The following is a 27087-nucleotide window of genomic DNA, read 5'->3' on the forward strand; positions in this document are numbered from 1 at the left end:
TTTTTTTCCAGTTTTTTCTAAATGGAAAACTTCTCATTAACAATGCAAGATAATGGAAATTTACATGGTAATCCGGCACGGACGGCCCTGACGAGAAAAACCCAAGGGTATGTAACTTTGGTGTATCGGCCAAAAATGGGTGTCGCATTTAAACGTGCATAACTTTTGGTACCGGACTCCATTTTAGGACCATAACTAGTTAAATTAAAGTTTCGAATAGAGTGTGCCATGGTTAGGAAGTTTTATGGTAATACATGATTTGAGTGAGTTTCGGCGAACTGCACGATGCACATTTGTTTGATTTGGACAAAGCGTGGATCCTACAATTTCAAGCATAAGAATGGTTTTTTACTTCTGGTTCTTTCTAGTGGAAAACTTCTCACCAACATTGCAGATGGACCATGAAAATTTTCATGGAAATCCAGTACGGTCGTCCCGAACAAGAAAAATACAAGGGTATACCCTTGGTGTATTGGTCAAAAATAGGTGTCACGCTTAAACGTGCACAACTTTTACTATAGGATTTTATTTTAGGTCTATGACCAGTCAAATCGAAGATTAAAACGAGGAGCACACCATGGTTAGAAAGTTTAATGGTAATACAACATGATTTGAGTTGGTTTCGATGAACTGCACGAGGCCCGTTCTTTGAATTTTAGCCAATATATGGCTCCAACAATTTCCAACATTATAATGGGTTTTTTCAAGTGCTTTCTAGTGGAATTTTTTTTAGTAGTAATGCAGATAAACCATGAAATTTTTCATGGCATTATGGCACGGTCGGTCTGGACGAGAAAAACTCAAGGGTATACCCTTGGTGTATCGGTCAAAAACGAGTGTTGCGTTTAAACATGCATAACTTTTGGTAGAGGAATCCGTTTTAGGACCATGACCAGTAAAACTGAATCTTGGAACAAGAAACATGTCGTAATTAGGAAGTTTTGTGGTAATACAATATGGCTGAGTTTCGACAAACTACACGCGCGTTCATTCGACTTGGCCAATGCATGGCTCTAGCAATTTCTGACACGAGAACGTGTTTTTTTTCAAGTTCTTTCCGATGGAAAACATCTCATTGACATTGTGAATGAACCATGGAAATTTTCATGGTAATCTGGCACGGTCGGTCCGGACAAGAAAAAACCAAAGGGTACCCCTTGTTCTATAAGCTAAAAATGGGTGTTAACGCTTTAAGCGTGCATAACTTTTGCTATTGGACTCCGTTTTATGCCGCGACTAATTAATAGAAGTTTGGAACGAGAAGCACGCCATGGGTAGGAAATTTTATGGTAATACAACACAATTTGAGTGAGTTTCAAATAGCTGCACGATGCACGTTTGTTCGATTTGGCCAATGCGTGACTTCAACAATTTTTTGGCACGAGAACATTTTTTCCAGATTCAATCTAGTGGAAAACATCTCATTAACATTGTAGATGGATCATGAAATTTTTCATAGCAATCCAACACAGTCGGTCCAAATGAGAAAAACTGGAGGGTACCCCCTTATTGTGTCGACCTAAAATGGGTGTTAATACTTAAACGTGCATAACTTTATTATGAGATTCCGTTTTAGGTTCATGACTAGTTAATAAAAATTTAGAAGGAGAAGCATGCAATTTGGTGGGAAGTTTTGTGGTAATGCAACATAATTTGAGTGAGTTTCAACAAACTGTACAATACGCATTCGTTCGATTTGACCAATGTGTGGCTCCCACAATTTCCGGCACGAGAATGATTTTTTTTCAAGTTCTTTCTAGTTGAAAACATTTTATTAACATTGTATATGGACCATGGAAATTTTAATGGCAATCTGGCACAGTCGGTCAGGACAAGAAACAACCCAAGGGTATCCTTTTAGTGTATCGTCCAAAAATGGGTTTTAACGTTTAAACGTGCATAACATCTGCTATGGGACTCTGTTTTAAGCCATGACTAGTCAAATAAAAGCTTGGAATGAGTAACACACCATTGCAGAACGTTTTGTGGCAATACAATGTGATTTAAGTGGGTTACAATGAACTACACGACATACATTTGTTCGATTTGGCCAATGCATAGCTTCGACAATTTCCGGCATGAGAACAATTTTTTTCTCAAGTTCTTTCTAGTGAAAAACATCTCATTTACATTGTATATAGACCATGTAAATTTTCATAGCAATCTGGCCTGGTCGATCCGGACAAAAAAGTCCAACGGTACCCCCTTGGTGTATTGGGAAAAAGTGGGTGTTAACACTTAAACGTGTATAATTGTTACTACGGGACTCCGTTTTAATCCCATGACCAGTCAAATTTAATCATGGAATGAGGATCATGCAAAGGTTAGGAAGTTTTGTGGTTATACAACATTATTTGAGTGGTTTTCAATGAGCTGTGCGACTCATGTTCATTTGCTTTGCCAATCATTGCTCCAACAATTTACGGCACGAGAACAGTTTCTTTTCAAGTTCTTCCTGACATAAAGCATCTCATTAGCATTGTATATGTACCATTGAACTTTTCATGATAAGTTAGTACGTTTGATCCAAACGAGAAAAACCCAAGGGTACCCCCTTGGTGTATCGGCCAGAAGTGGGTGTTAATGCTTAAACGTGCATAACTCTTGTTATAGGACTCCGTTTTAGACCCATGACCAGTCAAATCGAATCTTTAAATGAGTATCATGCCAAGGGTAGGAAGTTTTATGGTAATACAACATTATTTGAGTGAGTTTCAATGAACTGCACGACTCATGTTCGTTCGATTTGGCAATGTGTGGTTCCAATATTTCCGGCATGAGAACGATCTTTTTTCAAGTTTTTCTGATGGAAAACATCTCACTAACATTATATATGCACCACAAATTTTTTCAGACACTTTGGCACGGTCGTTTCGGATGAGAAAACCCCAAGGGTACCCTTTGGTGAATCGATCAATAGTGGGTGTTATCACTTTATGCACAACTCTTGCTAAAGAACTCCGTTTAGGCACATGACTAGTCAAATAAAATATTGGAACGAGGACTGCACCATTACATGAAGTCTTGTGGTAATAAAACATGATTTTGGTAGGTTTCAACGAGCTACAAGATGCGCATTCGTTTGATTTGGCCAATGTGTGGCTCCAACAATTTCCGGCACGAGAACATTTTTTTCAAGCTCTTTATGGTAGAAAACATTTGGGTAACACTATATACGGACCAAGGAAATTTCAATGGCAATCCAACACGGTCGGTCCGAACGTTAAAAACCCAAGGGTAACCCCTTGGTGTATCGGTCAAAAGTGGATTTTAAAGCTTAAACATGCATAATGTTTGCAACAGGACTCTGTTTTAGACCCATGACCAGTCAAATCGAAGCTTAGAACGAGGAGCACACCATTGCATGAAGGTTTGCGGTAATAAGACATAATTTTAGTAGGGTTCGACGAATTACATGACGCGCGTTCGTTCGAATTGGCCAACACGCGGCTCCATCAAGTTCCGACACGAGCACAAGTTTTTTTAAGTTCTTTCTGGTTGGAAAATATCTCATTAACTGAAATTTCCTCTCCCAATATGAATATGTCAGATTGCCACAAAATTTTGAGGACTAATGTCATGATTGTGCGAATTACCTATCAAATTTATACTTCAAAGTTGTTTACTGCCTAGTCGATGAAATGCTTAAGATAAATTTTATTTGGTCTATTTTCTCAGCTTAGTCATATGGTGTTTGTTACAATATTTACTACCTTACGTATATAAAAAGCCTGGTTTTTGGTTGTGTTAAACTTTATTTTATCAATTGAAGTATGTATTGGTATTGAATTTATCATATTGTTGAAAGTCATGGAATGGGCAGACAACCATATAAATGGTTTCCACAGACAAACAACTTTTATCCATCTGTTTGTGTACTAAATTATATCTTGCATCATGAACATACATAGTAATACAATTTTTATCCATCTGTTTGTGCATTAATTCTAACTAGATGTAAAGTATGTACCGCCTTTTTGAGTTGTTCCCCGAGCCAGATCCCAGTTGGAATAGGCAAAACTCTGGACTCAAAGATAAGATCTGATACACGACCGGTTGGAATTTCAAGGACAGGGTAGTGGAAAATGGCATTGAGTTGAAACCAAAATTGAACCAAATCAATGAAATAATTTAGGGAAAATTGCACCAAAATAATGGAACCAACTTTCATCTAATTCTTATTTTGGGGAACCAACTTTCAAAATCGTCATTTTAGGGAACCAACTTGCACCTGATTCATATTTTGGGGATCCAACTTTTAAAATCGTTATTTTGGGTAACCAACTTGCAAAATAATTATAGAAAAATAACTAAAATTCGTTTTTTCCCAAAAATTAATGCAATAAAATCTATTTTTCATTTCAAATCTCGTTTTTTTTTGCCAAATTTGATTTAAACTTTAATATTGATACAGATTGGTTAGATATAAAAATCTTGAATGTGATATTTAATATTTATTTTTTATTGCATCAATTAACTTTTTCTATTAAATTGATTTTTTTTGCATTAGTAAAAAACAATTTTTATTGTGGTAATTTGGATTTTTTTTAAAATGTTCAATTTGATATATGAATTAAAAAAAAAAACAAGATTTGAAATGAAAAATAGATTTTATTGCATTAATTTTTAAAAAAAAAAACGAATTTTAGTTATTTTTCTATAATTATTTTGCAAGTTGGTTCCCCAAAATAAGAATCAGATGCAAGTTGGTTCCCCAAAATGATGATTTTGAAAGTTGGTTCTCCAAAATAGGAATCATATACAAGTTGGTTCCCCAAAATGACGATTTTGAAAGTTGGTTCCCCAAAATAGGAATCAGGTCCAAGTTGGTTCCCCAAAATGACGATTTTGAAAGTTGGTTCCCCAAAATAAAAATTAGGTAAAGGTTGGTTTCATTTTGATACAATTTTCACAATAATTTATATGTTTTTTTGTAATTAATATATCTGTAGAAATATATATCCAAGGTGGTTGTTTAATTCAACACACTTAACAAACCGTTATATTTCAACACCAAATCATATTTATATATAAGATTAAAATAGTAATTATCTACCATTAAAATTGTCCATTCAAACAAATGGCATTTGGCCTAATGGTATCATAGTCCTTAACCTTTTAAGAGGTCAGAGGTTCAAACCTCACCATAAATGAGAAGGGTGTATAAATTTATTTGTTGTATTTGTCGTATATAAATATTATATACTTAAAAAAAAAAATATCCATTCAAACATTTATTAAAGAACCATATTTCATATTTCGAACGTCTACTAAAACAATATGATTTTGGCAACCAAACGTTGATTAATTTCACTTCTTTCAGATTTTGGAGGGAACACGCCAAAAAAATTAGACGGTACCAAAATTGATCTCAACTCAACTCAGTAGCTTTCGAAAAAGGGCCCAAACCTTCAAAACGTGCTTCCACTTTTGAATCTGGCTAGGTTCACTTCTCGTTGATCATCTGCCAAGTTTCTTGTTAACTCCATTGTTTCAATCTGTCTCTGTTCTCAATCGAGTGTGTATGCGTGTTTGAAACCGGTGATTGCAATGCTACACGAACTTCTACTGGCACTATTGGGGTACACAGGAGACCTAATTGTTGATGAGAGAGAGCATCAATTATCTGTTGGATTGTCTCCTGATGAATCCATCTCCGATCGATGTACATTCAAGCTTGCTTCCGATATATCTTTTATTGAGCCCAGCGAAAGGTATTTCTCATCCTTTGCTATTTTTTGCTTTCCATTTTGACCCCCCAAAATCACTAGGGTTTTAGAATCTTAATCCTGTATTCCTGTTAATCAACCTTTTAAGATTAATGTATTGGCTAAGTGGTCATTTGGTTGGTTAAATCCAGCGGACTAGCAGAGCAGCAAGCATTTTGTTATTCCCTTCCCCCTAGAGATTCATCCATACTACAGAACAGAAATTTTTGGGAAGGAGAACATGACAAGCCTCAGTTTGATCCTTCTTAAAAGGAAATGCACATTTTGAAAATTACAGTTTTATACTTCTTTTTTCGATTGTTTAATTTTCTGGGTATGGAGCTAATTATTTTTTTGCTAATTCTACTGGTGATGATGAATGGTAACAAAGGAAGCGCACAACAATCGATTATTTAGAATTAGAGCTGCAAATGTTTCCTTTTTATGTGAAGGATAGATTATATTATGTCAATGCACATCGAGTCATGAAAATTTGTGACTGGCTAACACTTTGGCTGATAAGTGTCAATTATTATGTTGTTCTGGTCAAGCACCCAAAGACCTGGCCAGAAGGATATGCAAGGGCTTAAATCATAGGATATTCCCAAGGCATAAGAGCAAGTAGAGCAAGTGAAGAAAGAGGTTAAATCAGGCGGGCGGTAATTAGCTTTAGGGGTCTTAAGTTCCTACTTTACTCCAATTTATAGGTTGACAAGTACCGTTGCTCCATATCTCCTAGAAGAACCTTTTCGTGGTCTGTTGTGTTATAGAAAACTAATCCCAAATTTGATCTAGTAGTAAAAAAGACAAAGCATAGGGAGTCAGCTAGTCGAACATCAGTCATTCTAATAAAATGTGTACCTATATGGGTTAGTGTACTGGTTGTCATGCCTGCCTGGATTATTCTCAGTGGAGCCAAACTGTCATCCAGCTTCCTTTGCCTTCAGGAGTCAGGACTATCGCTACTTTACTCACATAGCTCTTATCTTGGGTCATGATTTAAGGGACCTGGCTTCTCTTCTTGGGTCTTATATCTGGCCTCTGGGGCTTTGTAAGTCATCCATTTTGGCCTGGATCCTCTAGGGTGGTATCATATTTTAAGTTTATAACACCTTCGACATTGTCTGGGAACTCTTTCAATTTTTCTGAAATTCATATTATTTGGACTGGCTTTCTTCTTTCTTCGTCCTTTTAAATGCGTAGTGGTGCTTATGAAATGCAGGGATATTATTGAGAAGATGATTACTTTGGGGTTCTATTATCGTGAACTTGATCGGTTTGCTACCAAGTCCCGAAATTTAAGTTGGATAAGGTCTGGGAATGAGGCTCCTATGTCACGCACTTCTGTGTTACTGAAAGAGAAGATGGAGAATCAGAGTGTTTATAGGAGGGCCATTGCTAATGGCATAGTGGAAGTTCTTTCTGTTTATAGATCTGCTGTTTTGCATATGGAGCAGAAGTTGCTATCAGATCCTCTTCCCATCTTAGCAACAATTAGTCAAGGCCTGAACAAGGTAAAGTTTTTAGATTTCATTGTATTCTGTTTTGGTTCCTGTTTCTGCTTTCTATATTTCCATCTAGAAAAAAAAAAATTTGGATCATCTACCACCATCATCATTATGCTTTTTCCTGCATCAGAGTAATGCTAGTATGATACTGCACTTCCAGATTATTAAAATGGATGTTCTAATTCCATGGAGACTTTATAGCAGATTTAGCTTCTGCTGCATAAAATGCATGCATATATTCTTCCATTTGCATTTTGATGTTCTATGAGCTCTAAATGATGGAATGTTATTGCAGTTTTTTGTTCTTTTGCCACCTCTATATGAGCTTATTCTAGAGATTGAGCGTGATGGCATTTGTGGAGGCCGACTTCTCAATCTTCTGCACAAACGATGCCACTGTGGGGTGCCAGAGTTGCAGACATGCACTCGGAGGTATTATATTCTTCTTATACAAAGTAGATGACAGAATGGAATAAAGAAAACTAACTATTAACTTCTTGAAATATTAGATATACAAGAATACATTTATCAGGGTTTTTTAATGCACTGATAATACAAAATGGTTATGAAGAACATTATGATCCTAACCTGTAATTTTTGTAGCCTTGAGATAACATACAGCTAAAAAAGCGTAAAATGTACAAATTGCCTATGTCACAGATTAGAAGTTACACATCAGCAGAGGCAGTTCATGTTTATTTATAATATAAAGATTTCATCACTGGGAAGTACCAGAACCTTGTTTGTTTATTCTACAGTGAATTTTCACATCACATGGTTGATGTGAGACCAATTTACTGCCAGGAGGGTTAGAGGGAGGGATCTTGTACTATGTTTTTAGCTGTTCAGTGTTTTTGTATTTGGCCTTACTGTCCTTGCCTGTTTTAACCTTTTTTCTTTGCTTATGTCATTTATGCCATTTTTGTCCTTACTGTCCCTCCCCTTCTAGACCCACCTTCCAGTGGGATATACTGGGTACGGGGCTGTTTGGTTTGTTTTCATTAAGTCCTGTATGAATAAAGCTATTCACGTGGATTGATCTGTCTATATATATTGGAAGGTTTTTGTTTGGGAGGGTTTTTTCATAGATTCCATGCTCATGCTTTTTAGAGGGAAGGGCAGGTTTGGAAAAAACTTGGCTTTCTGCATAAAGCTCCCCCCTAGAAGCTTACTGAATAAGCCACTTTCTATATAATTAAGCCACTATCAAACAGTCATGTATTGCTGGCCGAATAAGCTGTGAGTCTCATTAAACTCATTAAGCTGCTAACAAGCAGGCCCTAAGTTTGATTTGGCTATGTGGGATCAATCCCTCATACTTTTGGTAGATGTTTAGAGCTTTCCATATGAGCATGCTTATCTCCAAAATTTCAGCCTGAATGGCTAATAAACAACTGTTTGGTCTTATAGAAATACTAACCTTATAGTTATGTAGTCGTACAACAGAATTAATAGATGTCTTCAATATGTTGTAGTAACCGTAAGGTGGATGGTGTTGGACCTGCAAACTAATACCAAGAAAACTGTTTCTGTTGTGACAGACTTCTTTGGCACGGACATCAGGTCATGTACAATCAACTTGCTTCCTGGATGGTGTATGGCATTCTTCACGATCAATATGGAGAATTTTTCATCTGCGAGTAATAAGTCACCTATTTGTCTCACCTCACATTTAATACTTTAAAGATATGGCGGGATATGATCCTGTTGACAGCTGTCAAATGAGGATGTTGATTTTAATGTTTTTAGGCAAGAAGGAAACTTGGAGCGTGACTCATCCCATACAAACATGACTGAGAAGTTAGCACGCATGTCAGTTAATGATGGATCTTTAAGTGATTGGCACTTGGGATTTCATATCTCCTTGGTACTTAATTTTTTTATTCCACCATAGGTGATCATATATAAGATAATTTCAGAAGTTGATTTCAATGAAACATGAATAATTAACCTTTTCTTTTCTGCTTTATTCATGTGATGGAACAAGTTTCTTTTAAGTCTGAGGAACTGCTAATTTCCTACGGTCTCTTCCAGGATATGTTGCCGGAATATATTCCAATGCACGTGGCAGAATCCATTCTTTTTGCTGGAAAAGCAATCAGGGTTCTTCGTAATCCAAGTTCCGCCTTCCGGTCCGTAGATGCATTGTCTCATCAGGCAAGACATAAAAAATTGATGGGGGATGAACTACTGCCACAATCAGAGGCTGATAAGATTGAATCGATGCTTAAAAATCTGAAGGTCCTAATGCTGTTATAAAGATTATTATTGCCACCCTCTTTGTTATTGATACCCTTCTTTATGAAGTATATAATATTTATATATGGCAAATGCAACAAATAAACTCACACACCCTTCTCACCTTCGGTAAGGTTTGAACCGCTAGGCTAAAGACCCTTTGGTTTGTTATTGGTATCCTTAAAGGGCACTAATATATGCTGTTATTTCTCAGCTCACGTATTCCACTTGCTTTTTCAGTTCACTTACAAGTTTTTTCTAACCTGTTGATTTCAATGCGGTGCTCTTTTTCCCACCTTCAAGTTTGTTCTTTTTTGCCAGGAATCATCTGAGTTCCACAAAAGATCATTTGAGGGAGCTGTTGATTCAATCAGGGCTATTGCTGCAAGTCATCTTTGGCAGGTAGAAATGTTTGTATATTTTTCCTCATCTTTATAGTTCAACTTCAGCTAATATCCACGGAACATTTTTAATTCATGCATGCAGCTTGTGGTTGTGCGTGCTGATCTAAATGGGCATTTGAGGGCCATCAAAGATTACTTTCTTCTAGCAAAAGGTGATTTCTTCCAGGTAATGGACGAACAGTTTCTAGTGTTTTATTTGTGTTTTGCACTTTTCTGGTGCTGCGTTTAAACATGGCCCTTTATCAGAATATTATCAAATACCAAGTGAACAAAATAAAATCAGCAAGTTTCGTAGGCTACACGTTGCATTAAATTGGAGCTCTGTTAAATACATAGATATCCTTTTTTTCCAGGCGAAGGATCGTATGAGAATAAGAGTTAAGCCGAGAAGCTTAAGAAGGGATCTGGATCCTTGATCATTTTTAATCTCACCCCCACCTCCACGAATGCTTATCATGGGAATTGGTCCGGTGCATCTCGATGCACTGCATAGTGTTGATCTTCAATTATGATTGATGCAAGGGTCGAGATCCCTTCTTACGCTTCTCACCATAACTTCCATTATTGCTGGAACCCAACCCTTTTTTGAAAGGCCAAATATATAGATATCCTTGCTACAAAATACTAGGGTAATGCTAAAAGACCTAAATGTTGAGTACAAAAACAGACCCCGTTTTCCCTTTTTCCAAAAAAAAAAAACAGACCCCATTTTTCGTGTTTTCCACCACTTACACACTCATTTTCTGCCTCATGAATCTGTATCTTCTTCTATCTTTCTGATTTCTTAGCAGTACTTTCTTTGTAAGTTTAATAAGATCTGAATTGTATGATTAGAGTTTTCTTGAGGAGAGCCGTCAGTTGATGCGTTTACCCCCTCGGCAGTCAACTGCTGAAGCTGACCTTATGGTTCCATTCCGGCTGGTAATTTTATTTTCTGTTATCTATTCTCTTTATTTTTGTAATATATGTCAGCAGCACGACCAATTTATTTTAAATATCTACACATGGTGCGTAGATTGAAAGAAGTATGTATACTTGTAATGCAGGCGGTAACAAAGACTATCAGTGATGATGATAAATTTTTTTCAAGAGTGACGTTGCGGTACGTACTGCACTTTTTTCTCTATAATTCTGACTAGAAGTAGGTTTGTTATGGCTCTTGTAGTGTAGGTCTTGTATGCAATCAAGTAATTTACATTTATAACCTTTGCCAGGATGCCCGCTATTGGGACTAACATTAAATCTTCCAAAATCGATGTATCAAAGTCCAAGTATGCTGATGGCGATTCGAGTGTGCTATCTGATTCTTTGCTGGAGATGTCTCTAGATGGCTGGGATGGTATTGCCTTAGAATATTCTATTGATTGGCCCTTGCAGTTGTTCTTCACACAAGAAGTTCTCTCAAGGTATGTTTGTCTCCACAAATTCTTTCTTTTTCTTTGAAGTTTTGACATTTTTCCCCTTATGTCTCTTTTGAGATGACATTTTGAACCCATTTGTCCCAAATGAAATGAAGTTTTAACTTTTAAAGCAAATTTTATACCTTGATCCTTGAGAATCAGGTTCATATGAGAATAGTAACCAAATAAGAGAATAAGAAAATAGTCGAATCACATGTGATTCATGCGACTTTTAGGTCGTGGGCCACGTCACTAAAACACCCTTATGTTAACCATTAGTGTAAAATCACATGTGATTTTGCACATGATTTAGTCGTTCTGGTGTTCTCTTATTTGTTTACTGTTCTCTTTTGAACCTCCCTCATACCCTAAATCTGTATCTTCTTGTTTTATATGTCTTACCCGAACTGATTGCATTTCAGCATTTCCCGGTTGTTGATTCTCGTAATCGTCTATTTTTGTTAGTCATAGATCATTCAAAAACTGTTCTATAAAAATCCATCTAAATAAGTGTATCCTTGTGGAAGTAGTTGCTTGTGGGTTCATTTATTTTGAGATGGAGTATACATTTTTTAAAGCAACATAACCTACGACCATTTATGGGCAGGTATCGTAGGATCTTTCAGTATTTACTCCGATTAAAGCGGACACAAATGGAATTGGAGAAGTCATGGGAATCGGTAATGCAGCAAGATCACTCAAATTTTTCTAAACGCCATACTGAACGTGTAAATGGCTCCACATCTCAACAGAGACGGCAATGCTTTAGACCTATGTGGCGGGTTCGAGAGCACATGGCATTCTTGATTAGAAATCTTCAATTCTATATCCAGGTATGAGAGCATTCTTGTTTCTGTAGTTCCAAGCACCCTAGAGATTCCTTAGGGGGCGTTTGGTTCGATGAATAGAATTCGAATGAAATTTGACCACACATTTAATTGGTAGGAATTGAAATGGAATCTCTTAAAAGAATCGGAATCTTTATCTTTGTGATACTGACAGTAGTAGCATGGTTGTGGTGGGGGTAGGGGGTGCGCGATGTTTAAATTAGATGGAAGGGGATGGAATTCAATTCCTTCACTTATGCCAAGGAAGATGAATTCATTAATTTGTTCAATAGAATTCAAAGGATTCCTACATTTTTAACATGTAAACTAAAAAGGAATTGAAATTTGGTCAAATGAATTGATCATTCCAATTCCCTTGAATTCCGTGAACCAAACAACCCCTTAGAATCTAATTTTCGTTATTGCTGGGAATTCACTGTTACATGCCATGTTCAGGTGGATGTGATAGAATCGCAATGGAATGTATTACAAACTCATATAGAGGAATCACGCGATTTTGCAGAGTTGGTAGACTTCCATCAAGAGTGAGTCATAATTGAATTCTTTCTTGCATCTTGTTTTTATGGTCTAGTAAACAATTATAAATACTCCCTCCGTCCCAAATAAATATCCATGATAGAAAAAAGCACACAGTCTGCAAAGCTTAATGAGCTTAATAGACAAACAACTTATTCGATATTATACATGACTATTTGGTAGGATATAGAGAGTGGCTTGTTCCATAAGCTTTTAGGGATGAGCTTTATGCAGAAAGCCAAGTTTTTTCCCCCAAAACCTGCCCCTCTCCATTAAAAAACACACTCCTCCCGTGAGTCCCGTCTATGAAAAAGACCTCCCAAGCAAAAGCATTTTCAATCTAGACAAATAGATTAATCGACAAAGATAGTTTTATCCATACAACACTATAATGGAAAAACAACCAAACATCCCCTTCGAAATGTATAATTATTACACCTTTTAATTAACTAAATGACAATTTTATCCATAGTAATACAGGGAGGAATGAATTGATAAACTTGATATTTTGCTTGAAATTTGTTGTAGATACTTGTCAGCATTGATATCGCAATCATTCCTAGATATTGGTTCCGTATCAAGAATATTAGACGGAATCATGAAGCTTTGCTTGCAGTTTTGCTGGAAGATCGAGAACCAGGAAAGCAATGCAAGCACCATTGAACTCGAACGTATAACTGAGGTCATTTTCATATCTTTTCTACTTTACGTTTGTTTGTTTGTTTGTTTGTTTGTAAACCGGTTAAATTTACGACCTTTCTTCAGCATATTGTGTTAAGATCACGTGTTACCTTCTACAGGAATTCAACAAGAAGTCAAATTCCTTGTACACGATATTGCGTAGTAGCAGGCTCGCGGGCAGTCAGAGAGCCCCTTTTCTAAGGCGTTTTCTTTTGCGTCTAAACTTCAATTCCTACTTTGAGGTAATAACTATGGGAGGCTTTCAGAATTTATGTACTCACTCTGTTCCAAAATAATCGTTTACACTGAAAATGTACACGACATGTGTAATTATTACAATTTTACCCTTGATAATTGAGGAGTAATGAATTTCTCCAATCCATTATTAAGGGTAGGATTGGAAAGTAAAAATGGATACTTATTTTGGGACAAAGTAAAATAGAAATGTGGACACTTATTTTGAGACAAAGGGAATATTATATCGGAATTTAGGTTTATGACTTGTCTTTAATGTCAATAGCAAACCGCCCAAGGAGTTATGAATGTCATCCGGCCACGCTCAACAATCCCGGTCCTGAAACGGTGATATGCAAACAGGTACCGGCATTTGTTACAAAAATTAAAATACTTATTCTATCGTATAAAGATCGCAATTAGGGCACGGTTTTAGGGAAGTAATTCTAAGTTGATTGTAATGATTACAACATAGGAACAAGTAATTGTAACTTGAAATCTTTCTAAATATAGAAATGGTATCATTTTCATGGGATTCTAAAGGCCAAAATGTTGGTGTGATGTAATAGGTTATGTGTATTCATATGAAGAAATTGAGAAAAATATTTATTTTGAGTGATTTTACATTGGTAAAATAATTGTCCACTTTTAAAAGTAAATGTCTTTTATTTCATTTTATCCTTGGTTAAGAGGTGTAAAAAATTTCTATATCTATAATTAAGGGTAAAATTGTCTTTTTGTTAATTAAAAAAAATATAGTAATTACATTTTCTTAAAACTGTGTTTTTGTTTCTAAACTGTATAGTATTTATATATGATAAATACAATATATAAACTCACACGCTTCTTATATTTAGTGAGGTTTAAACCCCTTATCTCCTAAAAGGTCAAAGGTTTCGATACCGTTAGGTCACACGTCCTTGGTCAATTGTATGTTTTTTTTTTATTGTGAGGAAGTATTAAATAGCATATACTTTTTAATAATGCAGATATCTTAAAAGTCAAGGTTACTACTTACCGGTTATTATAGCCTGTTAAAATTTCTTATGACTTACTGAATACCATAAAATTAATTGACAATTAACTGATAAACACAATCAGACAGTTCATCATTATCCTTATAAAAAAATATAGCATGTTATTTTTATTTTTAAATCTACAATATTTAAATTATAATAAAATTTTGAATTAATCAATTTAATGAGAATTTTTGTCTTTTTATGGTAGCTCAAAATCAATAATAATGAACAAGTTTGATGTTTGAATTGATTTAGAGCTCCTCAAATCCTTCTTCATCGCCTTCTCCCTCTATCCTCTCAAATTCTCTTCTCCAATTCTCCATCTATCAGGTTTATACAGTAGCATGTAAGCACTTCCCTGCTTTTACAATTTGCATATATAGAGATATCACATGAGACCAATCTGTTTTCATGAGACCACTTTTTTACTCTTTAAATTTCAAAGCAAAACACAATGTTTTTGCTGTGAAGGTTCGCCTTTTTTTTTTCTTCCCTTCACAGTGTTTTGCTGTGATGTTTCAAGTGTAAAAAGGTGGTCTCACGAAAACATGTTGGTCGAACCTTCACAACAAACACACTGTGAAGGTTACTTTCATATTGCTGTGAAGTTTCAAGTGTAAAAATATGGTCTCAGGGGTCCCAAGAAAATGGTCTCACATGATCCCAAGTCTATATATATATATATATATATATATAGAGAGAGAGAGAGAGAGAGAGAGAGAGAGAGTTTCAAATACAACTCATCGCATTTGTACAACCAATGCAACCCAATAAATTGAGATATTTATGGAAATGATGAGTTCATTTATTATGATTTGAATATTTATGGAAGATGAATATGGTTCAATAATTATGATCAATACTTTATATTAGGAAACAATCAAAACTTCTATGAAATCACATGTTAATCAAATGAAATGGACAGTTGGTTGCACAAATATTAAGGGTTGTATGATAACCAACCTCTTTCTTTCTCTCTCTCTCTCTCTCTCTCTATATATATATATATAAAAACAGGAACATCTTCATTCCTTAAATACATGAGAACACCCTCTTTGAAACTGTGATCCATCATATGTGAAACTAAAACGGACATAGGTAACCTTTGGTGCAATGTAGATCATAGGCCAAGTCGCCCACACACACCACCAGGTCACCTCGTATATTATCATATGCGATATAGGTGTTCTCGTAAAACGAAGACATTCTCTGTGTGTGTGTATGCAAATCAAATGCAACCAATGCAATTTAATCCTAACCGTAGACCATCCCCATTTTTAAGGAGTAATTTTCGTTTTTTTTAAAAGTAATCGTCTTATCCCAACCGTTGATTGTTTAATTGTGTGGTATAGATGAAGTTGTATTGGCTACAACATTTAAGCGGGTGGCATTTGATGAGCCCTCTATATATAAATATATAGGGTTGGGTTACGGTGAGAAAGAGAGTTAAGACAAGAAGCTTAAGAGGGGATCTTCACCCTTGGATGCACATTAGGATGAGATGCACCAGATCAATCCCTGTATCAAGTATGATTCATGGGTGTGTTTGAGATTAAAGGTGATCAAGGGTCTAGATCCCTTCTTACGCCTCTCGCCTTAACTCTCTTTCTCACACGATTCTTCACCTATATATATATATATATATATATATATATATATATATAAGAGAGAGAGAGAGAGAGAGAGTGAGTGAGGTTCATGTGAAATCCCCAGAAAAATGAAAAACCGAGGAACATCTTAATAATCATTTATCTGTACGGTAATATACATGTGCATATAGGTAACTCAAGATATTTCTTGGTTTCTATGCACATATATATACAATAAAGAAAAATGGTTATTATGGTGTTATTTAGTATTTTTTTACAGCACATGTACCTGATCATCGGAAAATTGTAGGTGTTCTGCAACAAAAAGAAAGTTATTAGGGTCTCCTGGCAGCTGTTGTTGAGCAAGGTTTGATGCAACACCATCATACCCTACTATTCGCACTCGAAAACCATAACCCATGAAAACCTCATCCACCCACTTCTCCACAGGGGGCTGTCAGTCAAAGAAAGCCATTAAAACCATAATATAAACATATATATATATATATATACACACACACACATATATATATATACACATTTAGGGAGGTTCAGGGAAAAACCTCAAACACATGAAAAACTGAAGAACACCATGGTAAGCGTTCATTTGGACCATATGCACATGTACATATAAGTATTTGAAGCGGTTTTTTGATACAGTCCAGATAACGGTCCTTGGTTTTTCATTCTTTTAAGGTTTTTTTCTTGAACCTGACCCTGTATATATAAAAGGAGAATTAGAGTATACCTTCATCCCGACTTCAACAGGAAGTTCACCCAACAACAGGCAACCCTTCATGCCTAAATTACCAACCATTGTCAGAATCTCTTTAAAACTAGCCAAATTTGCCACTGGAAACCCCTATATATATAAACAAAACGGGTGAAGGTGTTTGCAGTAAATAATGCACATATTTACCCAATAAAATCCCTAAGGTCCTATTTCATTTTGGCCCATTAACATTAATCTTTTTAAAGCCATGAGAATCAATTATTCATAATGAATATACCTAGGGTTCTCACGGTTTTCAAGCGAACCCACCATTTTAATCTCAACGAGTCCCGTTTACATGGCATTAAAATAATAAATATATTATTTGGGGTCTCGTCAACATTATGCGAGTCCCAGAAAAGTAAATAAAAGAATGACCCGATGCAGTAAAATTGTGTAAGTGGGAGCATCTCATACAACAATGCTATAATTTTTAAATTCATAATCCCAATACACTTTCAAAAAAACTTTATAAAAAATTATAATACATTCAACCTAATTGGTGGAAACAATTATAATAATATGTTTATCTCCTCGATATATTAAGTTTTAAACGTTTCTCAAAATTTTGAGATCTCTACCTTCTCTCTTTTTTTAATCTATTTTAGCACACACTTTAGCTTATCTATTTGGAGATTTCTACCTTAGCATAGCTGTTGGAGATGCTCTTAAATGTTACAGAAAAATGAGAGAGAGAGATGGCTGTTCACCTGGAACACCCATATACTTGGCCTGCAACCGTTAAATCCTTTATCACGTAAAACTTGTTGCATATCAGACGACTCCAAAGGAACATGAACCAGCAAACAACTTCTTGGAATTTTAGCACCAACATCTAACAATTTCTAAAAAAAACATCATCAGGACATTTTTGGTTAAAAACCGTTGCTCAAAATCAAGCAGGAATAACCATATGCATACAGAACACAAAGGTATACATTAAGTTATGCCATCGACACATGAATATCCACTAAGGGAACAGAAATATATAGAAGAGCACAAAAGACCAACAACTATACAGGCACATGCAAACACATGGAACATTGAGATTGGCAGGGGTCGACCCATAATTTTTTTCAAAGCAGTATCACCATTTGACAATAAGAGTGATAAAATTTTCAGAAATCATAATAAATCAGTAGGTTAGTTTGTTTGCATTTGTAAGGGAGGGTCATAGGTTCAGCCCTTCCCACAACCGCTTTCCTTCATCTTTAAAAAAAGACTGTAGAAACCCAAAATTAAGAGCTGAAAAGCAGGAAATTTTCTAAAACTGGATTCGAACCCAGGCCATTTCAAACAAATCCCACCACTTGGACCAATTCAGTCATCACAAACTTTTGTTGTAAGTTTAGTTTTAAGAGAAATAGGGGCACACAATGAAACATAGCAGTGACACCCTTCAAGAACAATATTAACCATGAACCATGTGTTCCCACATAGAGCCGTGTGATGGAAACCTTCCCGCACGGTTCGTAGAGCACTGAATTAGAATGAGAGGTTACCCCTGGAGATTGGCATGCTTAAAGCATGATGGTTACGTCCATGGTAGCAAGAAACAACCCTAAAGCACATGGGGTATTATAACTTGGTACAAGTAGGATTCTAACTCAAACAGAGAAATGATAACTGAAGATGGATAAAACTTCAAAGTCCAATTTGGGTTTTAGGAACTGACAAAGACTTCCTAAATGACTAGAAAGCAAGACATCATAACTACGATCTCTGATTGATAGTAGAAGTAGAACACTAGAAACTTCAACAATATACAATCTAATAACTAATGCCATTGCAATAGCTCTGATTTCTACATAAACCAACCAAACAAAACCAGTAAATTTCACCTAGATGCAAGTGTCCGAGAGAGAGGTAGGAAGTGTGTGGGGCCTTAAGAGACATATATCCGGAGGTGGAGTATGGAGGGGAAGATGTATGCAGACCTGACCTACTCTCAAAGAGTAGAGCGGTTGTTTCGTCGAAGACCCATACTTGTGAAAAATGAGAGAGGGAGAGAGAGAGAGAGAAGTAAAAATGTGAAGACCAGCATATATTAGATTTCTTCAGAATGCATCTGAAAAATTCATTGGAAAGTTACGAACCTTTGAGCTTTTCAGATGCTTTCTTGAATACTGCTTGGGGTGATACATCATAGATTACAGTTGAGGAAGGCCAATTAAGCCGATAAGCCCTAGTATCCATTCCATCTGTAAATAAAACAACCTGCAAAGATGTAGCAAAATGATGGGTAATTCAGCAAGTTACGTAATATATTTGGAAGAATAATGAATACCTGTTTAGCCCCATCAACGCCCTTAGTTACACTAAGCAACTGATCATCGATAAATCTAGTACCAATGCAGTAATGATGCATCTTCTGCTTCGTAGTTTCGTCTAACTCAAGGTTAGGAGGCACAAAGCAGCCAGCGTACGGATCGACGAAAAGAGGCTCTGCGTTATTCGGCCAAAGTTCAAATCAATTGAAGAGGAGGTTGATTATAAGGTGTTTGATAAAATGCCTAAAAGCTCATTTGAGAATAAGGTGTTTGATAAAATGCCCACAAAAGGAGTTTGATAAAATGCCTACAAGCTCATTTGAGAATAAGGTGTTTGATAAAATGCCTAAAAGAGATGGGCGTCTTACCTGGACGAAGGGTTTCATGGAAACGATAAGAAGCGCGAGAAAAGGCGGACTGGAAGAAAGGGTGATCATGGTCGCCATCTTCGTGGATGTTGGATTTCGCCGTAACTTTTAGTCCGCCATTTTTGTTGTTTCTTCGACTTGAATTGTTGGTTGATTCCCAAAACAGAGATTGGTGTCGAATAAGAGGTGGTGTGGGCAGAAAACAACGTACCAGAAAGCATCTGATTTCCATGAGAGCTTCTTAATCCTATCTGCTTCCTTTTCCTATCCTGGTTAAGTGGCAAAAAACACTAGGTTCGTTTGGTTTATGATCTTGTTCAATACTCTATTTTACATACAGGTATAGATCTTGTTCATCATCTTCGATTTTGTTCGTTTCTGGGTTTGTGTTCCTCATCTTCGATTTTGTTCCATTTTGGGTTTGCGTTTATCATCTTCGACTGTGTTAGGGTTTGTGCTCATCATCTTCGATTTTACACACGGGTATCAATCAGTTTGTTTTTTGTTCATCACCGCTTGGATGCACCGCTAGACTCACTGGATCGCATCCGTATAGAGAGAAGACGATGGAGAGGGAGAGACCGAAGGAGATGAAGAAAGGGATGTGGTGAGAAGATATGGAAAGAGGCAGGGAGAGGTTTTTATTTTTTTTAACATTATTAATGGAAAGAAATCATCAATAATATAATAGAAGTAGGATTTTGAATTTCATTCAAATCTTGTTTGGGAGAAAGCGTGGATTTTAATGGAATCCCACAGCTGAATGATTTAGAAAGCTTTTGAAGATTAAACACGAATTTCAATTCTTTCCATTATATTTTTATCATGTCTATTCCATCAAATCTACCCAAATCTGCAGTTAGATCCGGAACATCTGGTTCCCTAGAAATACGGTTTCGACAACCATTAAGAAAATAGACTTGTCCGGGTTTGTTCATTAAAGTTAACGAGCGGATTACAATGTAAAAATAAATATGGACAGGCCAGACCAGCCTGTTTATATTTTATAATTAATATTTTTTTATTTCTTTTTTCACTTGTTGAGATCCATGTATCACTAGTTGTTTAAAATTTCAATTGCAACGGTGTTTTTTCTTTACTTTTTGGTTATATATTTGTTAATTAATTGTTAGTGATCAAGTTTATAGATTTATAAGAATTATATTTTTTAGGCCCATTAACCTATAGGCAAGCCCGATCCATTTATAGGGTGGACAATGACAAGTTATCAAACCCAAAAAAAAAATTGAGTTTACAATATTAGGTTTGTTGGAGAAAAAACAAGTTAGACCCAGTCCGGATCTAGCTCGGGACTGCAATCGATCACCTTTACTTCATATATATCCATCTCTTACATAAACAAACAAATATTTATAAAAAGTTTAATTTAATTTCAAAAAGAAATTATAACATATTCAAAATGGGTTAAAAAAGAAAGGCGTTTTTTCGAAGAGGATCAAAAGGATATATGAAAATTAATTTTCATCTAAATTCTATAAACCAAACATACTGAACAATAAATAAATAAAACCTTTTCTGATTCTAAATCTTGAACGAAATCCAAGTCCTATAATAACATTTCATCAAACCAAACAAGCCTAAAGAAAAATTGCAATAGGAATCTACAATCCGTTCCTGACCCGTTTAAGCCTCCCATCTCCAACCCTGTACCAGCTAATTCCTTACGGGTTGGGTAAAAAAAGGTTCTATTTTGAAAATAAAATTATAATGAAATTAACTACCAATATGGAAAATCAAAATATTACGTCATTCAATAATAAACGTATAAAAAATTTAGTCAGTATGAAAAAAAAAAACCACGACCCAACTTGTACAATTTTCATCTCTATTTTTGTCTTTTTGAAAGCAATTCTGATATTTGATCAAAAAGAAATCTATAAAAATTACAAGTTATTTTATCAAAGAAAGTACCAATTCGATAAGCAAACAATAATTCAGAAAATTCAAAATCTCGTGAGAAAATGATCCCATAGAAGTGAAATGAAGATGAGTGCAAAAGCACCTAAACTCAAAAACTCTATTACATTACTGTTCTGAATGGAAGAATGAAGAAAAGACTGATATAACATACGTCTAAAAAGCCAAGCCATCAAAAAAACATAAAACCGAGGTCGAATTCCTGCTCAGTCTTCTTCTTCGCCCTCATTCTCAGCGATGTTGAAATAACGTAACTCGTACACGTTACGGTCTTTGTTAGAAGCAATCACTCGAAGCCAATCCCTCACATTGTGTTTCTTCAAGTACTTCTTTGTTAGGTATTTCAAATACCTGAAAATAATTGAAGGATAAGCAACTAACAACCACCATTGAAATTAGCTAATTAAAAAGCAACTATAAACGTTTATAACCCAAGGATTTGGTTCCAATGAGAATTATGATAAGAATAAATCTCATCTTTGGATCAATCCCATTTGAAGAGTTCCACTAGATCAACACTAATGAGAAGCACCAGATTAAGTTTTTTCTAAAGCACAATTCATCGGTTGGTTTGAGATTAGAAGTGATCAAGGGTCAAAATCCCTTATTACACTTCCCACATTAACTCATATTCTCACTTGATCCTTCGTCTATAAGCTAAAGAGTAATTTTTAAACTATATGCACCCCTATTTATGTCGGAATCAGGTCAAATCATGCATTACAAATGTAAAAAAGTAAACTTGATGTTGAGGTGTGTGATAAGAAAATTAGTAGGTATGCATTTCGCAATATGTAACAAGTACATTTAGCCCACCCCTTTTTTAAATGGGGTGGGCTAAAAACACCTTGTACATTGCTAAATACAACCTACTAATTCCTTCCTCAAACACATCAACATCAAAGTATACTTTTTACATCCTCAATGCATGACTTAACGTGATTTTGACATTAGGAGTGCACATAGCATTAACCTTTTTAAATACCTCATCCTTCCCAAAAGGGTAAAATTGTCATTTAATTAAATTAAAAAATAAATGTAATAATTATACAGGGTTGAGTTCCGGTGAGAAGGAGAGTTAAGCGTAAGAAGGGAGTAACTATTACAAGGCAGTATCATATTGTAGATGATTGTAGATCATTTATTAAGGGTCTGTTTTTTACCTTTATATTATTAAGGGTAAAATTGTTGAGCAAATTTAATATTATAACGATTACAATATATTTAAAAGTATGAACATTTATTTTGGGACGAAGGGTGTAACTAATACAAGGCAGTATCATTTTATAAATAAGTGTACCAATTTGCAAAGGGCAATATTATAAAAGCATGCTGTTATCACATTTAACAACCATATTACAGTAAAAATGAAGCCAAGATGTCTGTTTTTGACCAATATAAAATTCTAAGTTTCTAACAATGGAATAAAGAAGATCCTCAATACAACCGGATTGTGTATATGTAATGCCCCAAATCCAAAGTAACAGGGTAGCCGAATAACTTCTAGTTCAACTTATAACTATGGTGAAAGTTACTGGTAGCCGACAACTAGAGTATCTATCCTCTTTAGCTAGATGAGTAATCAATTCTATCGCTGTTTAATGCATTGTTGGCTTTGTTAAAAAACACTAAAAACCTCTTGATAAGAGCGCTTGAAGTTTGATAACCTAAGTAACAACACAAAAGTGAGAAATCAAGAAGTTACTGTAGCGTTCCAACGGATTCTCTATAATTTCTCTAAAATAGAGAACTAAACGTTCAAATCTCTAAAATGTTACACTCAACTTCAACATATTCTCAATTTGAAAGACCGGTAATATTTGGGTTCACTGCAATTACAACACTTGTATATTATCTGAGGCTTAAGTTCAAATCTCTAAAATATTACACTAAACATATTCTCAATTTTAAAGACAGGTAATATATGGGTTCACTGCAGTTATAACAAACACTTGTAAATTATTTGAGGCTCAAGTCTAAAAATGCAAGATAAATGGCTACACTATACAATGGGGTATCATCAACTTATATTTACTAACAGAAATCAAGGCCTAATGCATATACAATCATGCTAATACCTAAAGTTACCAATTAAGATCGACATCTGATGCATACACAAACAAAGCATTGTCTGAAATTTGACCTCATAACCATATCTACAAATATGTCATTACACATTAAGAACCCTAAATATGCGTGTAGAATTAGCATGTTTTCATGAATATCATTAACACAGCTAACCAGAAGCATCAAGTGTTAAAAGTATGATTTGAAAATCTACAACCTATTGAATAAAAGAGGAACTGCAAGACAAATAAGAGAGGCATTGTGCCAGTTCTATGATTCAATAGCTCGCAGTAGTTGTGAGATGTGGCAGTTATCGAAATTACGCAAATCAACAAAACCGATTGGAGTTTTGTGAGAATCAAGTAGAATACCTTTTGGAGAAGTTGCTATCGGAGGTGACGGATATCTTGTTCTTTTCACGTGAAATTGTAACAGAGTCTCCGAGATTACCAGCCTTGCCGCCAACCTTGATTCTCTCCTGAAGGAACTTCTCAAGCGATGCGATTTCCATAATCTTGTCCTCAACAGGCTTCCCGCAATCAATCACGAACGTCGCTCCCTTCTTCTTTCCGCCCTTGGCTCCCGCACCTCCTGCTCCACGACTCATCTTGGCTTCTCTCCTTCACAAATCGAAAACAATTCAAAGAAACAAGCAATCAGAATACTCCATTGACATCTGTAGATCCTAAATCGATCACATACATGGAGATATAAAGAAAAACGATGCGCATACCTCTAAATTCGAAGACGGCGAACTGCAACTGGAATGAGATGAATTGGTGCAAAGCGAAGAGAAGTCCTTTTAGGGTTTTAAATTAGGTTATTCAACAGACTGGATCAAAGCCCGGGTTTTGCTTTTAAAGATCCGGCCCGCAAATTGAGCCCAAGTTTGTGAGCATCTAACCCAATATTTCTTCTAAATTGGGCTATAATGGTTTTCATAGTCTCCTGGAAAAAGGACCTCTGCCTCATTGGGAAGCCGGAGATTTCCTGTAAATCCGAGAACAGAAATGGAAACAAGGATCGCCAAAAGTTAATAACCAAGGATTAGGACAGGGTTGGTGACGTGATCCAATCCCAACCCGTTTCGTCCCTTAGATGAAATAAAGAATTAGATTTAATATCTTTCAGATTTAGAAAAAACGTTTTTCACATTTCTTTTTATATACATTTTTTTCTAACTTGTCTAGTCTTTTAGATAAAAATATAAAGAGACGAAAGCGTTTGATCAAACAATTACGTATGTTGTTGTGATTTTGTTCACATATGAATATTTGATATTCCATAAGAGAAAACTTTTGAAAATATGTGAGATTTAAACATGGACTGTTTTAGATTGAGTGTGGTGCTTTAACATATTTGATTTAAAAATATGTCACATAAACGGGTAAAAGGCAATCTTCATCCCCGTTGGAGACGAAGATGGAGATATGATCATATTCTCCAACAGGGACGGGGGCAGGGATTGATGATCCAGGTCGGGGATGGGGATTGTTGACCCCTATCCCTTTCCCATTCCTAAGCTCAATCATGTCCAGTCTTGTTTGATCGGGTTTGGGTATCAAAACGTACTTTACTGCTATAAACATGACCAAATATAAAATTTTAATCGATTATTCAACCATAAATATTACTGTCATTTTAAACTATTATTATCGTCTTGATTTGTAAGACTTTTAGTATAATACATGGTATAAACATTTTATATTTTATTTAGTTTATTATTTGTTCTGTCAATCTATATTCGTGTTACGAATGTAACAAAGCCTCCCAAAAGTTTGGAATACACCTATATATATATATATATATATGTGTGTGTGTGTGTGTGTGTGTGTTGGGGGGGGGGGGAGCCTTTTACACACCCACATACATATGATAAGATGAACTAAGAGCAAGTATATTATTAGCCCAATATCGTCTTTCAAGTAATAAAGTGATATAGAATACCGAGTATCGTTCACAAGGATCGTGGTAAAAGCTTAATAAAAGTATAACAAAATAAATTATTTCAAATGGAGTTTTGAAGACTTTGTTTGGTTGTTGAGTTAACAGTTGCAACTAACGGAATAAAGAAATGTAGCATGGTTGTAAGACTTGTGGTGAGACCAACACACAAATTCCAACGGACAATGTAGTAGAGATACTAAAGCAAACAATCAATCATAACCAGTTCCACCATTTATTTTGAGGGTACTCCTCCCAGATTTCACATTTGCACTAATATTATAGCTTTCAACTTATATCTTTATGTGGTATTGGAATCAGTAATAGTGTCAGATGATGTCCTCAAAATATATGGATAAATAAGTCTGTTTATTAAAAATCACTCTCTCGAGCCGATTTTCATGTGTGTTTTAGGTAGTTCATCTCTGAATCTACTGCACTATAACACTCTAGCAAGTGATCAACCCATCGAGAATTAATTAGTCTGAAATATAAATGACAAATATCTTTGTTAGCAAATCTCTCAACTCTACTTCTCATATCATTCAAATTGACAAGTATTCAGTGGCTTATCTCTAAGACCACGACACTCTAACACTTTCAAAGTCATCAACTCCTCAAAAAGTGTCATTGGTTTTATAAACTTGAATGAAATATTGGAACATTGTTATTGCGAAACAATGTCCACCTTCATTTGGTTTAAAATAGCACCTTTTATCTCACACCCAGAATAATAGAATTAGTAACTCATTACTGAAGGTAATTTGCAAGAAATGTAATTAACATAAAGTAAATACATGGATTTAGATGACATAAAGTAAATGACTTGAATGTAAATAACATAAAGTAAATGACAAATTTTAACGTAATTACAAGACTTAATATTAAAAATGCTTTGAATTTTAAAGAGATAAATCAGTTTAGAACTGACTTGGAATGATTAAAACTAGGATACATTCACCTCTATCTATACACAAAATAGAGGGACCAAAATAAACAAAAGTAACACTTAGGGCCAAAGTTACCTAAAGTCAAACATAAAGTACTTTAAAGCCTACTAGCCTATTACATCAATCATCAAAGATAATTAGCGGCCATGAATATTCCAAAAGGTCTTCAATATGTGATCTTCAAGCAACAAAACGTCTGCCCAACAGGTTATTTCATTAAGCACTTCAAAAAAGGCCGAAAACACTTAGATCCCAGTTTCATATTAGACCTCTTTTGTCTTTATATAGAGCATATTGAATCGAACGATGTGGCTCCATACCCTGTAGCTTAGGTAGGGCGGAGGATTAATTTCAATTAACTTCCGCTTTACCTACAGGGGAGGTGAACTGAGTGAGAGCAGGCCCTCGCCCCTTTATCCAGTATGGGTTTGTGTTTCATTCAGAGATAACAATGTTATGTAGTAACACACTGAGAGGTCACCTGAAAGCATTTTAAATTCCTATGTTGTGCAAAGCTAATCATCTTATATATGACGTGTGAATGCTATAGCACCAAACAACCTGCAATTTATTCAAACTAGTTATCATATGGTGTGAAAATAAGTAAATCATACATTTAGCTCCATAAAACAA

At 35.4% G+C, this 27087-nt stretch overlaps 3 protein-coding genes across 4 annotated transcripts; 1 reads left to right on the plus strand and 2 right to left on the minus strand.

Annotated features, from left to right (window-relative positions):
- Positions 1 to 5550: 5550 nt before the first annotated feature.
- On the plus strand, positions 5551 to 14132 carry LOC112507658 (gamma-tubulin complex component 4-like). 2 transcript variants are annotated; one of them, XM_025112318.1, is made up of 16 exons: positions 5551 to 5714; positions 6931 to 7222; positions 7512 to 7648; positions 8758 to 8856; positions 8966 to 9083; positions 9251 to 9457; positions 9776 to 9856; positions 9941 to 10024; positions 10693 to 10779; positions 10905 to 10960; positions 11073 to 11264; positions 11866 to 12091; positions 12542 to 12630; positions 13151 to 13304; positions 13423 to 13545; positions 13824 to 14132. In XM_025112318.1, the coding sequence occupies exons 1-16, from the start codon at positions 5551 to 5553 to the stop codon at positions 13887 to 13889; spliced, it is 2175 nt and encodes a 724-aa protein (XP_024968086.1). In that variant the 3' UTR covers positions 13890 to 14132. The 2 variants fall into 2 exon arrangements, with proteins under 2 accessions (XP_024968086.1, XP_024968087.1); XM_025112319.1 differs by lacking the exon at positions 9941 to 10024.
- A 619-nt stretch (positions 14133 to 14751) lies between these two features.
- Positions 14752 to 20193, minus strand: LOC112507463 (putative S-adenosyl-L-methionine-dependent methyltransferase MMAR_0539). The gene is made up of 7 exons (XM_025112060.1): positions 19556 to 20193; positions 19205 to 19362; positions 19014 to 19134; positions 17628 to 17752; positions 16894 to 17007; positions 16435 to 16599; positions 14752 to 14879 (listed from the first exon to the last, which is right to left on the minus strand). The coding sequence occupies exons 1-7, from the start codon at positions 19785 to 19787 to the stop codon at positions 14808 to 14810; spliced, it is 987 nt and encodes a 328-aa protein (XP_024967828.1). The 5' UTR covers positions 19788 to 20193; the 3' UTR covers positions 14752 to 14807.
- A 1319-nt stretch (positions 20194 to 21512) lies between these two features.
- LOC112506833 (60S ribosomal protein L22-2-like) lies at positions 21513 to 24354 on the minus strand. Its single transcript, XM_025111130.1, has 3 exons — positions 24294 to 24354; positions 23932 to 24180; positions 21513 to 21844 (listed from the first exon to the last, which is right to left on the minus strand). The coding sequence occupies exons 2-3, from the start codon at positions 24165 to 24167 to the stop codon at positions 21700 to 21702; spliced, it is 381 nt and encodes a 126-aa protein (XP_024966898.1). The 5' UTR covers positions 24168 to 24180; positions 24294 to 24354; the 3' UTR covers positions 21513 to 21699.
- Between the last annotated feature and the right edge of the window lie 2733 nt (positions 24355 to 27087).

Source organism: Cynara cardunculus (genome assembly GCF_001531365.2).
Source record: "Cynara cardunculus var. scolymus isolate 2C chromosome LG 2, CcrdV1, whole genome shotgun sequence".
NCBI classification, from domain to species: domain Eukaryota; kingdom Viridiplantae; phylum Streptophyta; class Magnoliopsida; order Asterales; family Asteraceae; genus Cynara; species Cynara cardunculus.

Excerpts from the sequence above, each read along its gene's own strand:
- LOC112507658 (XM_025112318.1), top strand. The coding sequence starts at position 5,551 with ATGCTACACGAACTTCTACTGGCACTATTGGGGTACACAGGAGACCTA. Across the intron at positions 8,857-8,965 it reads GGAGAATTTTTCATCTGCGA|GCAAGAAGGAAACTTGGAGC; the intron begins GTAATAAGTCAC and ends TAATGTTTTTAG. Across the intron at positions 12,092-12,541 it reads ATCTTCAATTCTATATCCAG|GTGGATGTGATAGAATCGCA; the intron begins GTATGAGAGCAT and ends TGCCATGTTCAG.
- LOC112507463 (XM_025112060.1), bottom strand. The coding sequence starts at position 19,787 with ATGGAAATCAGATGCTTTCTGGTACGTTGTTTTCTGCCCACACCACCT. Across the intron at positions 19,363-19,555 it reads CCATGAAACCCTTCGTCCAG|AGCCTCTTTTCGTCGATCCG; the intron begins GTAAGACGCCCA and ends CGAATAACGCAG. Across the intron at positions 17,008-17,627 it reads CAAGTATATGGGTGTTCCAG|GGGTTTCCAGTGGCAAATTT; the intron begins GTGAACAGCCAT and ends TTATATATATAG.
- LOC112506833 (XM_025111130.1), bottom strand. The coding sequence starts at position 24,167 with ATGAGTCGTGGAGCAGGAGGTGCGGGAGCCAAGGGCGGAAAGAAGAAG. Across the intron at positions 21,845-23,931 it reads GATAGCAACTTCTCCAAAAG|GTATTTGAAATACCTAACAA; the intron begins GTATTCTACTTG and ends AATTATTTTCAG.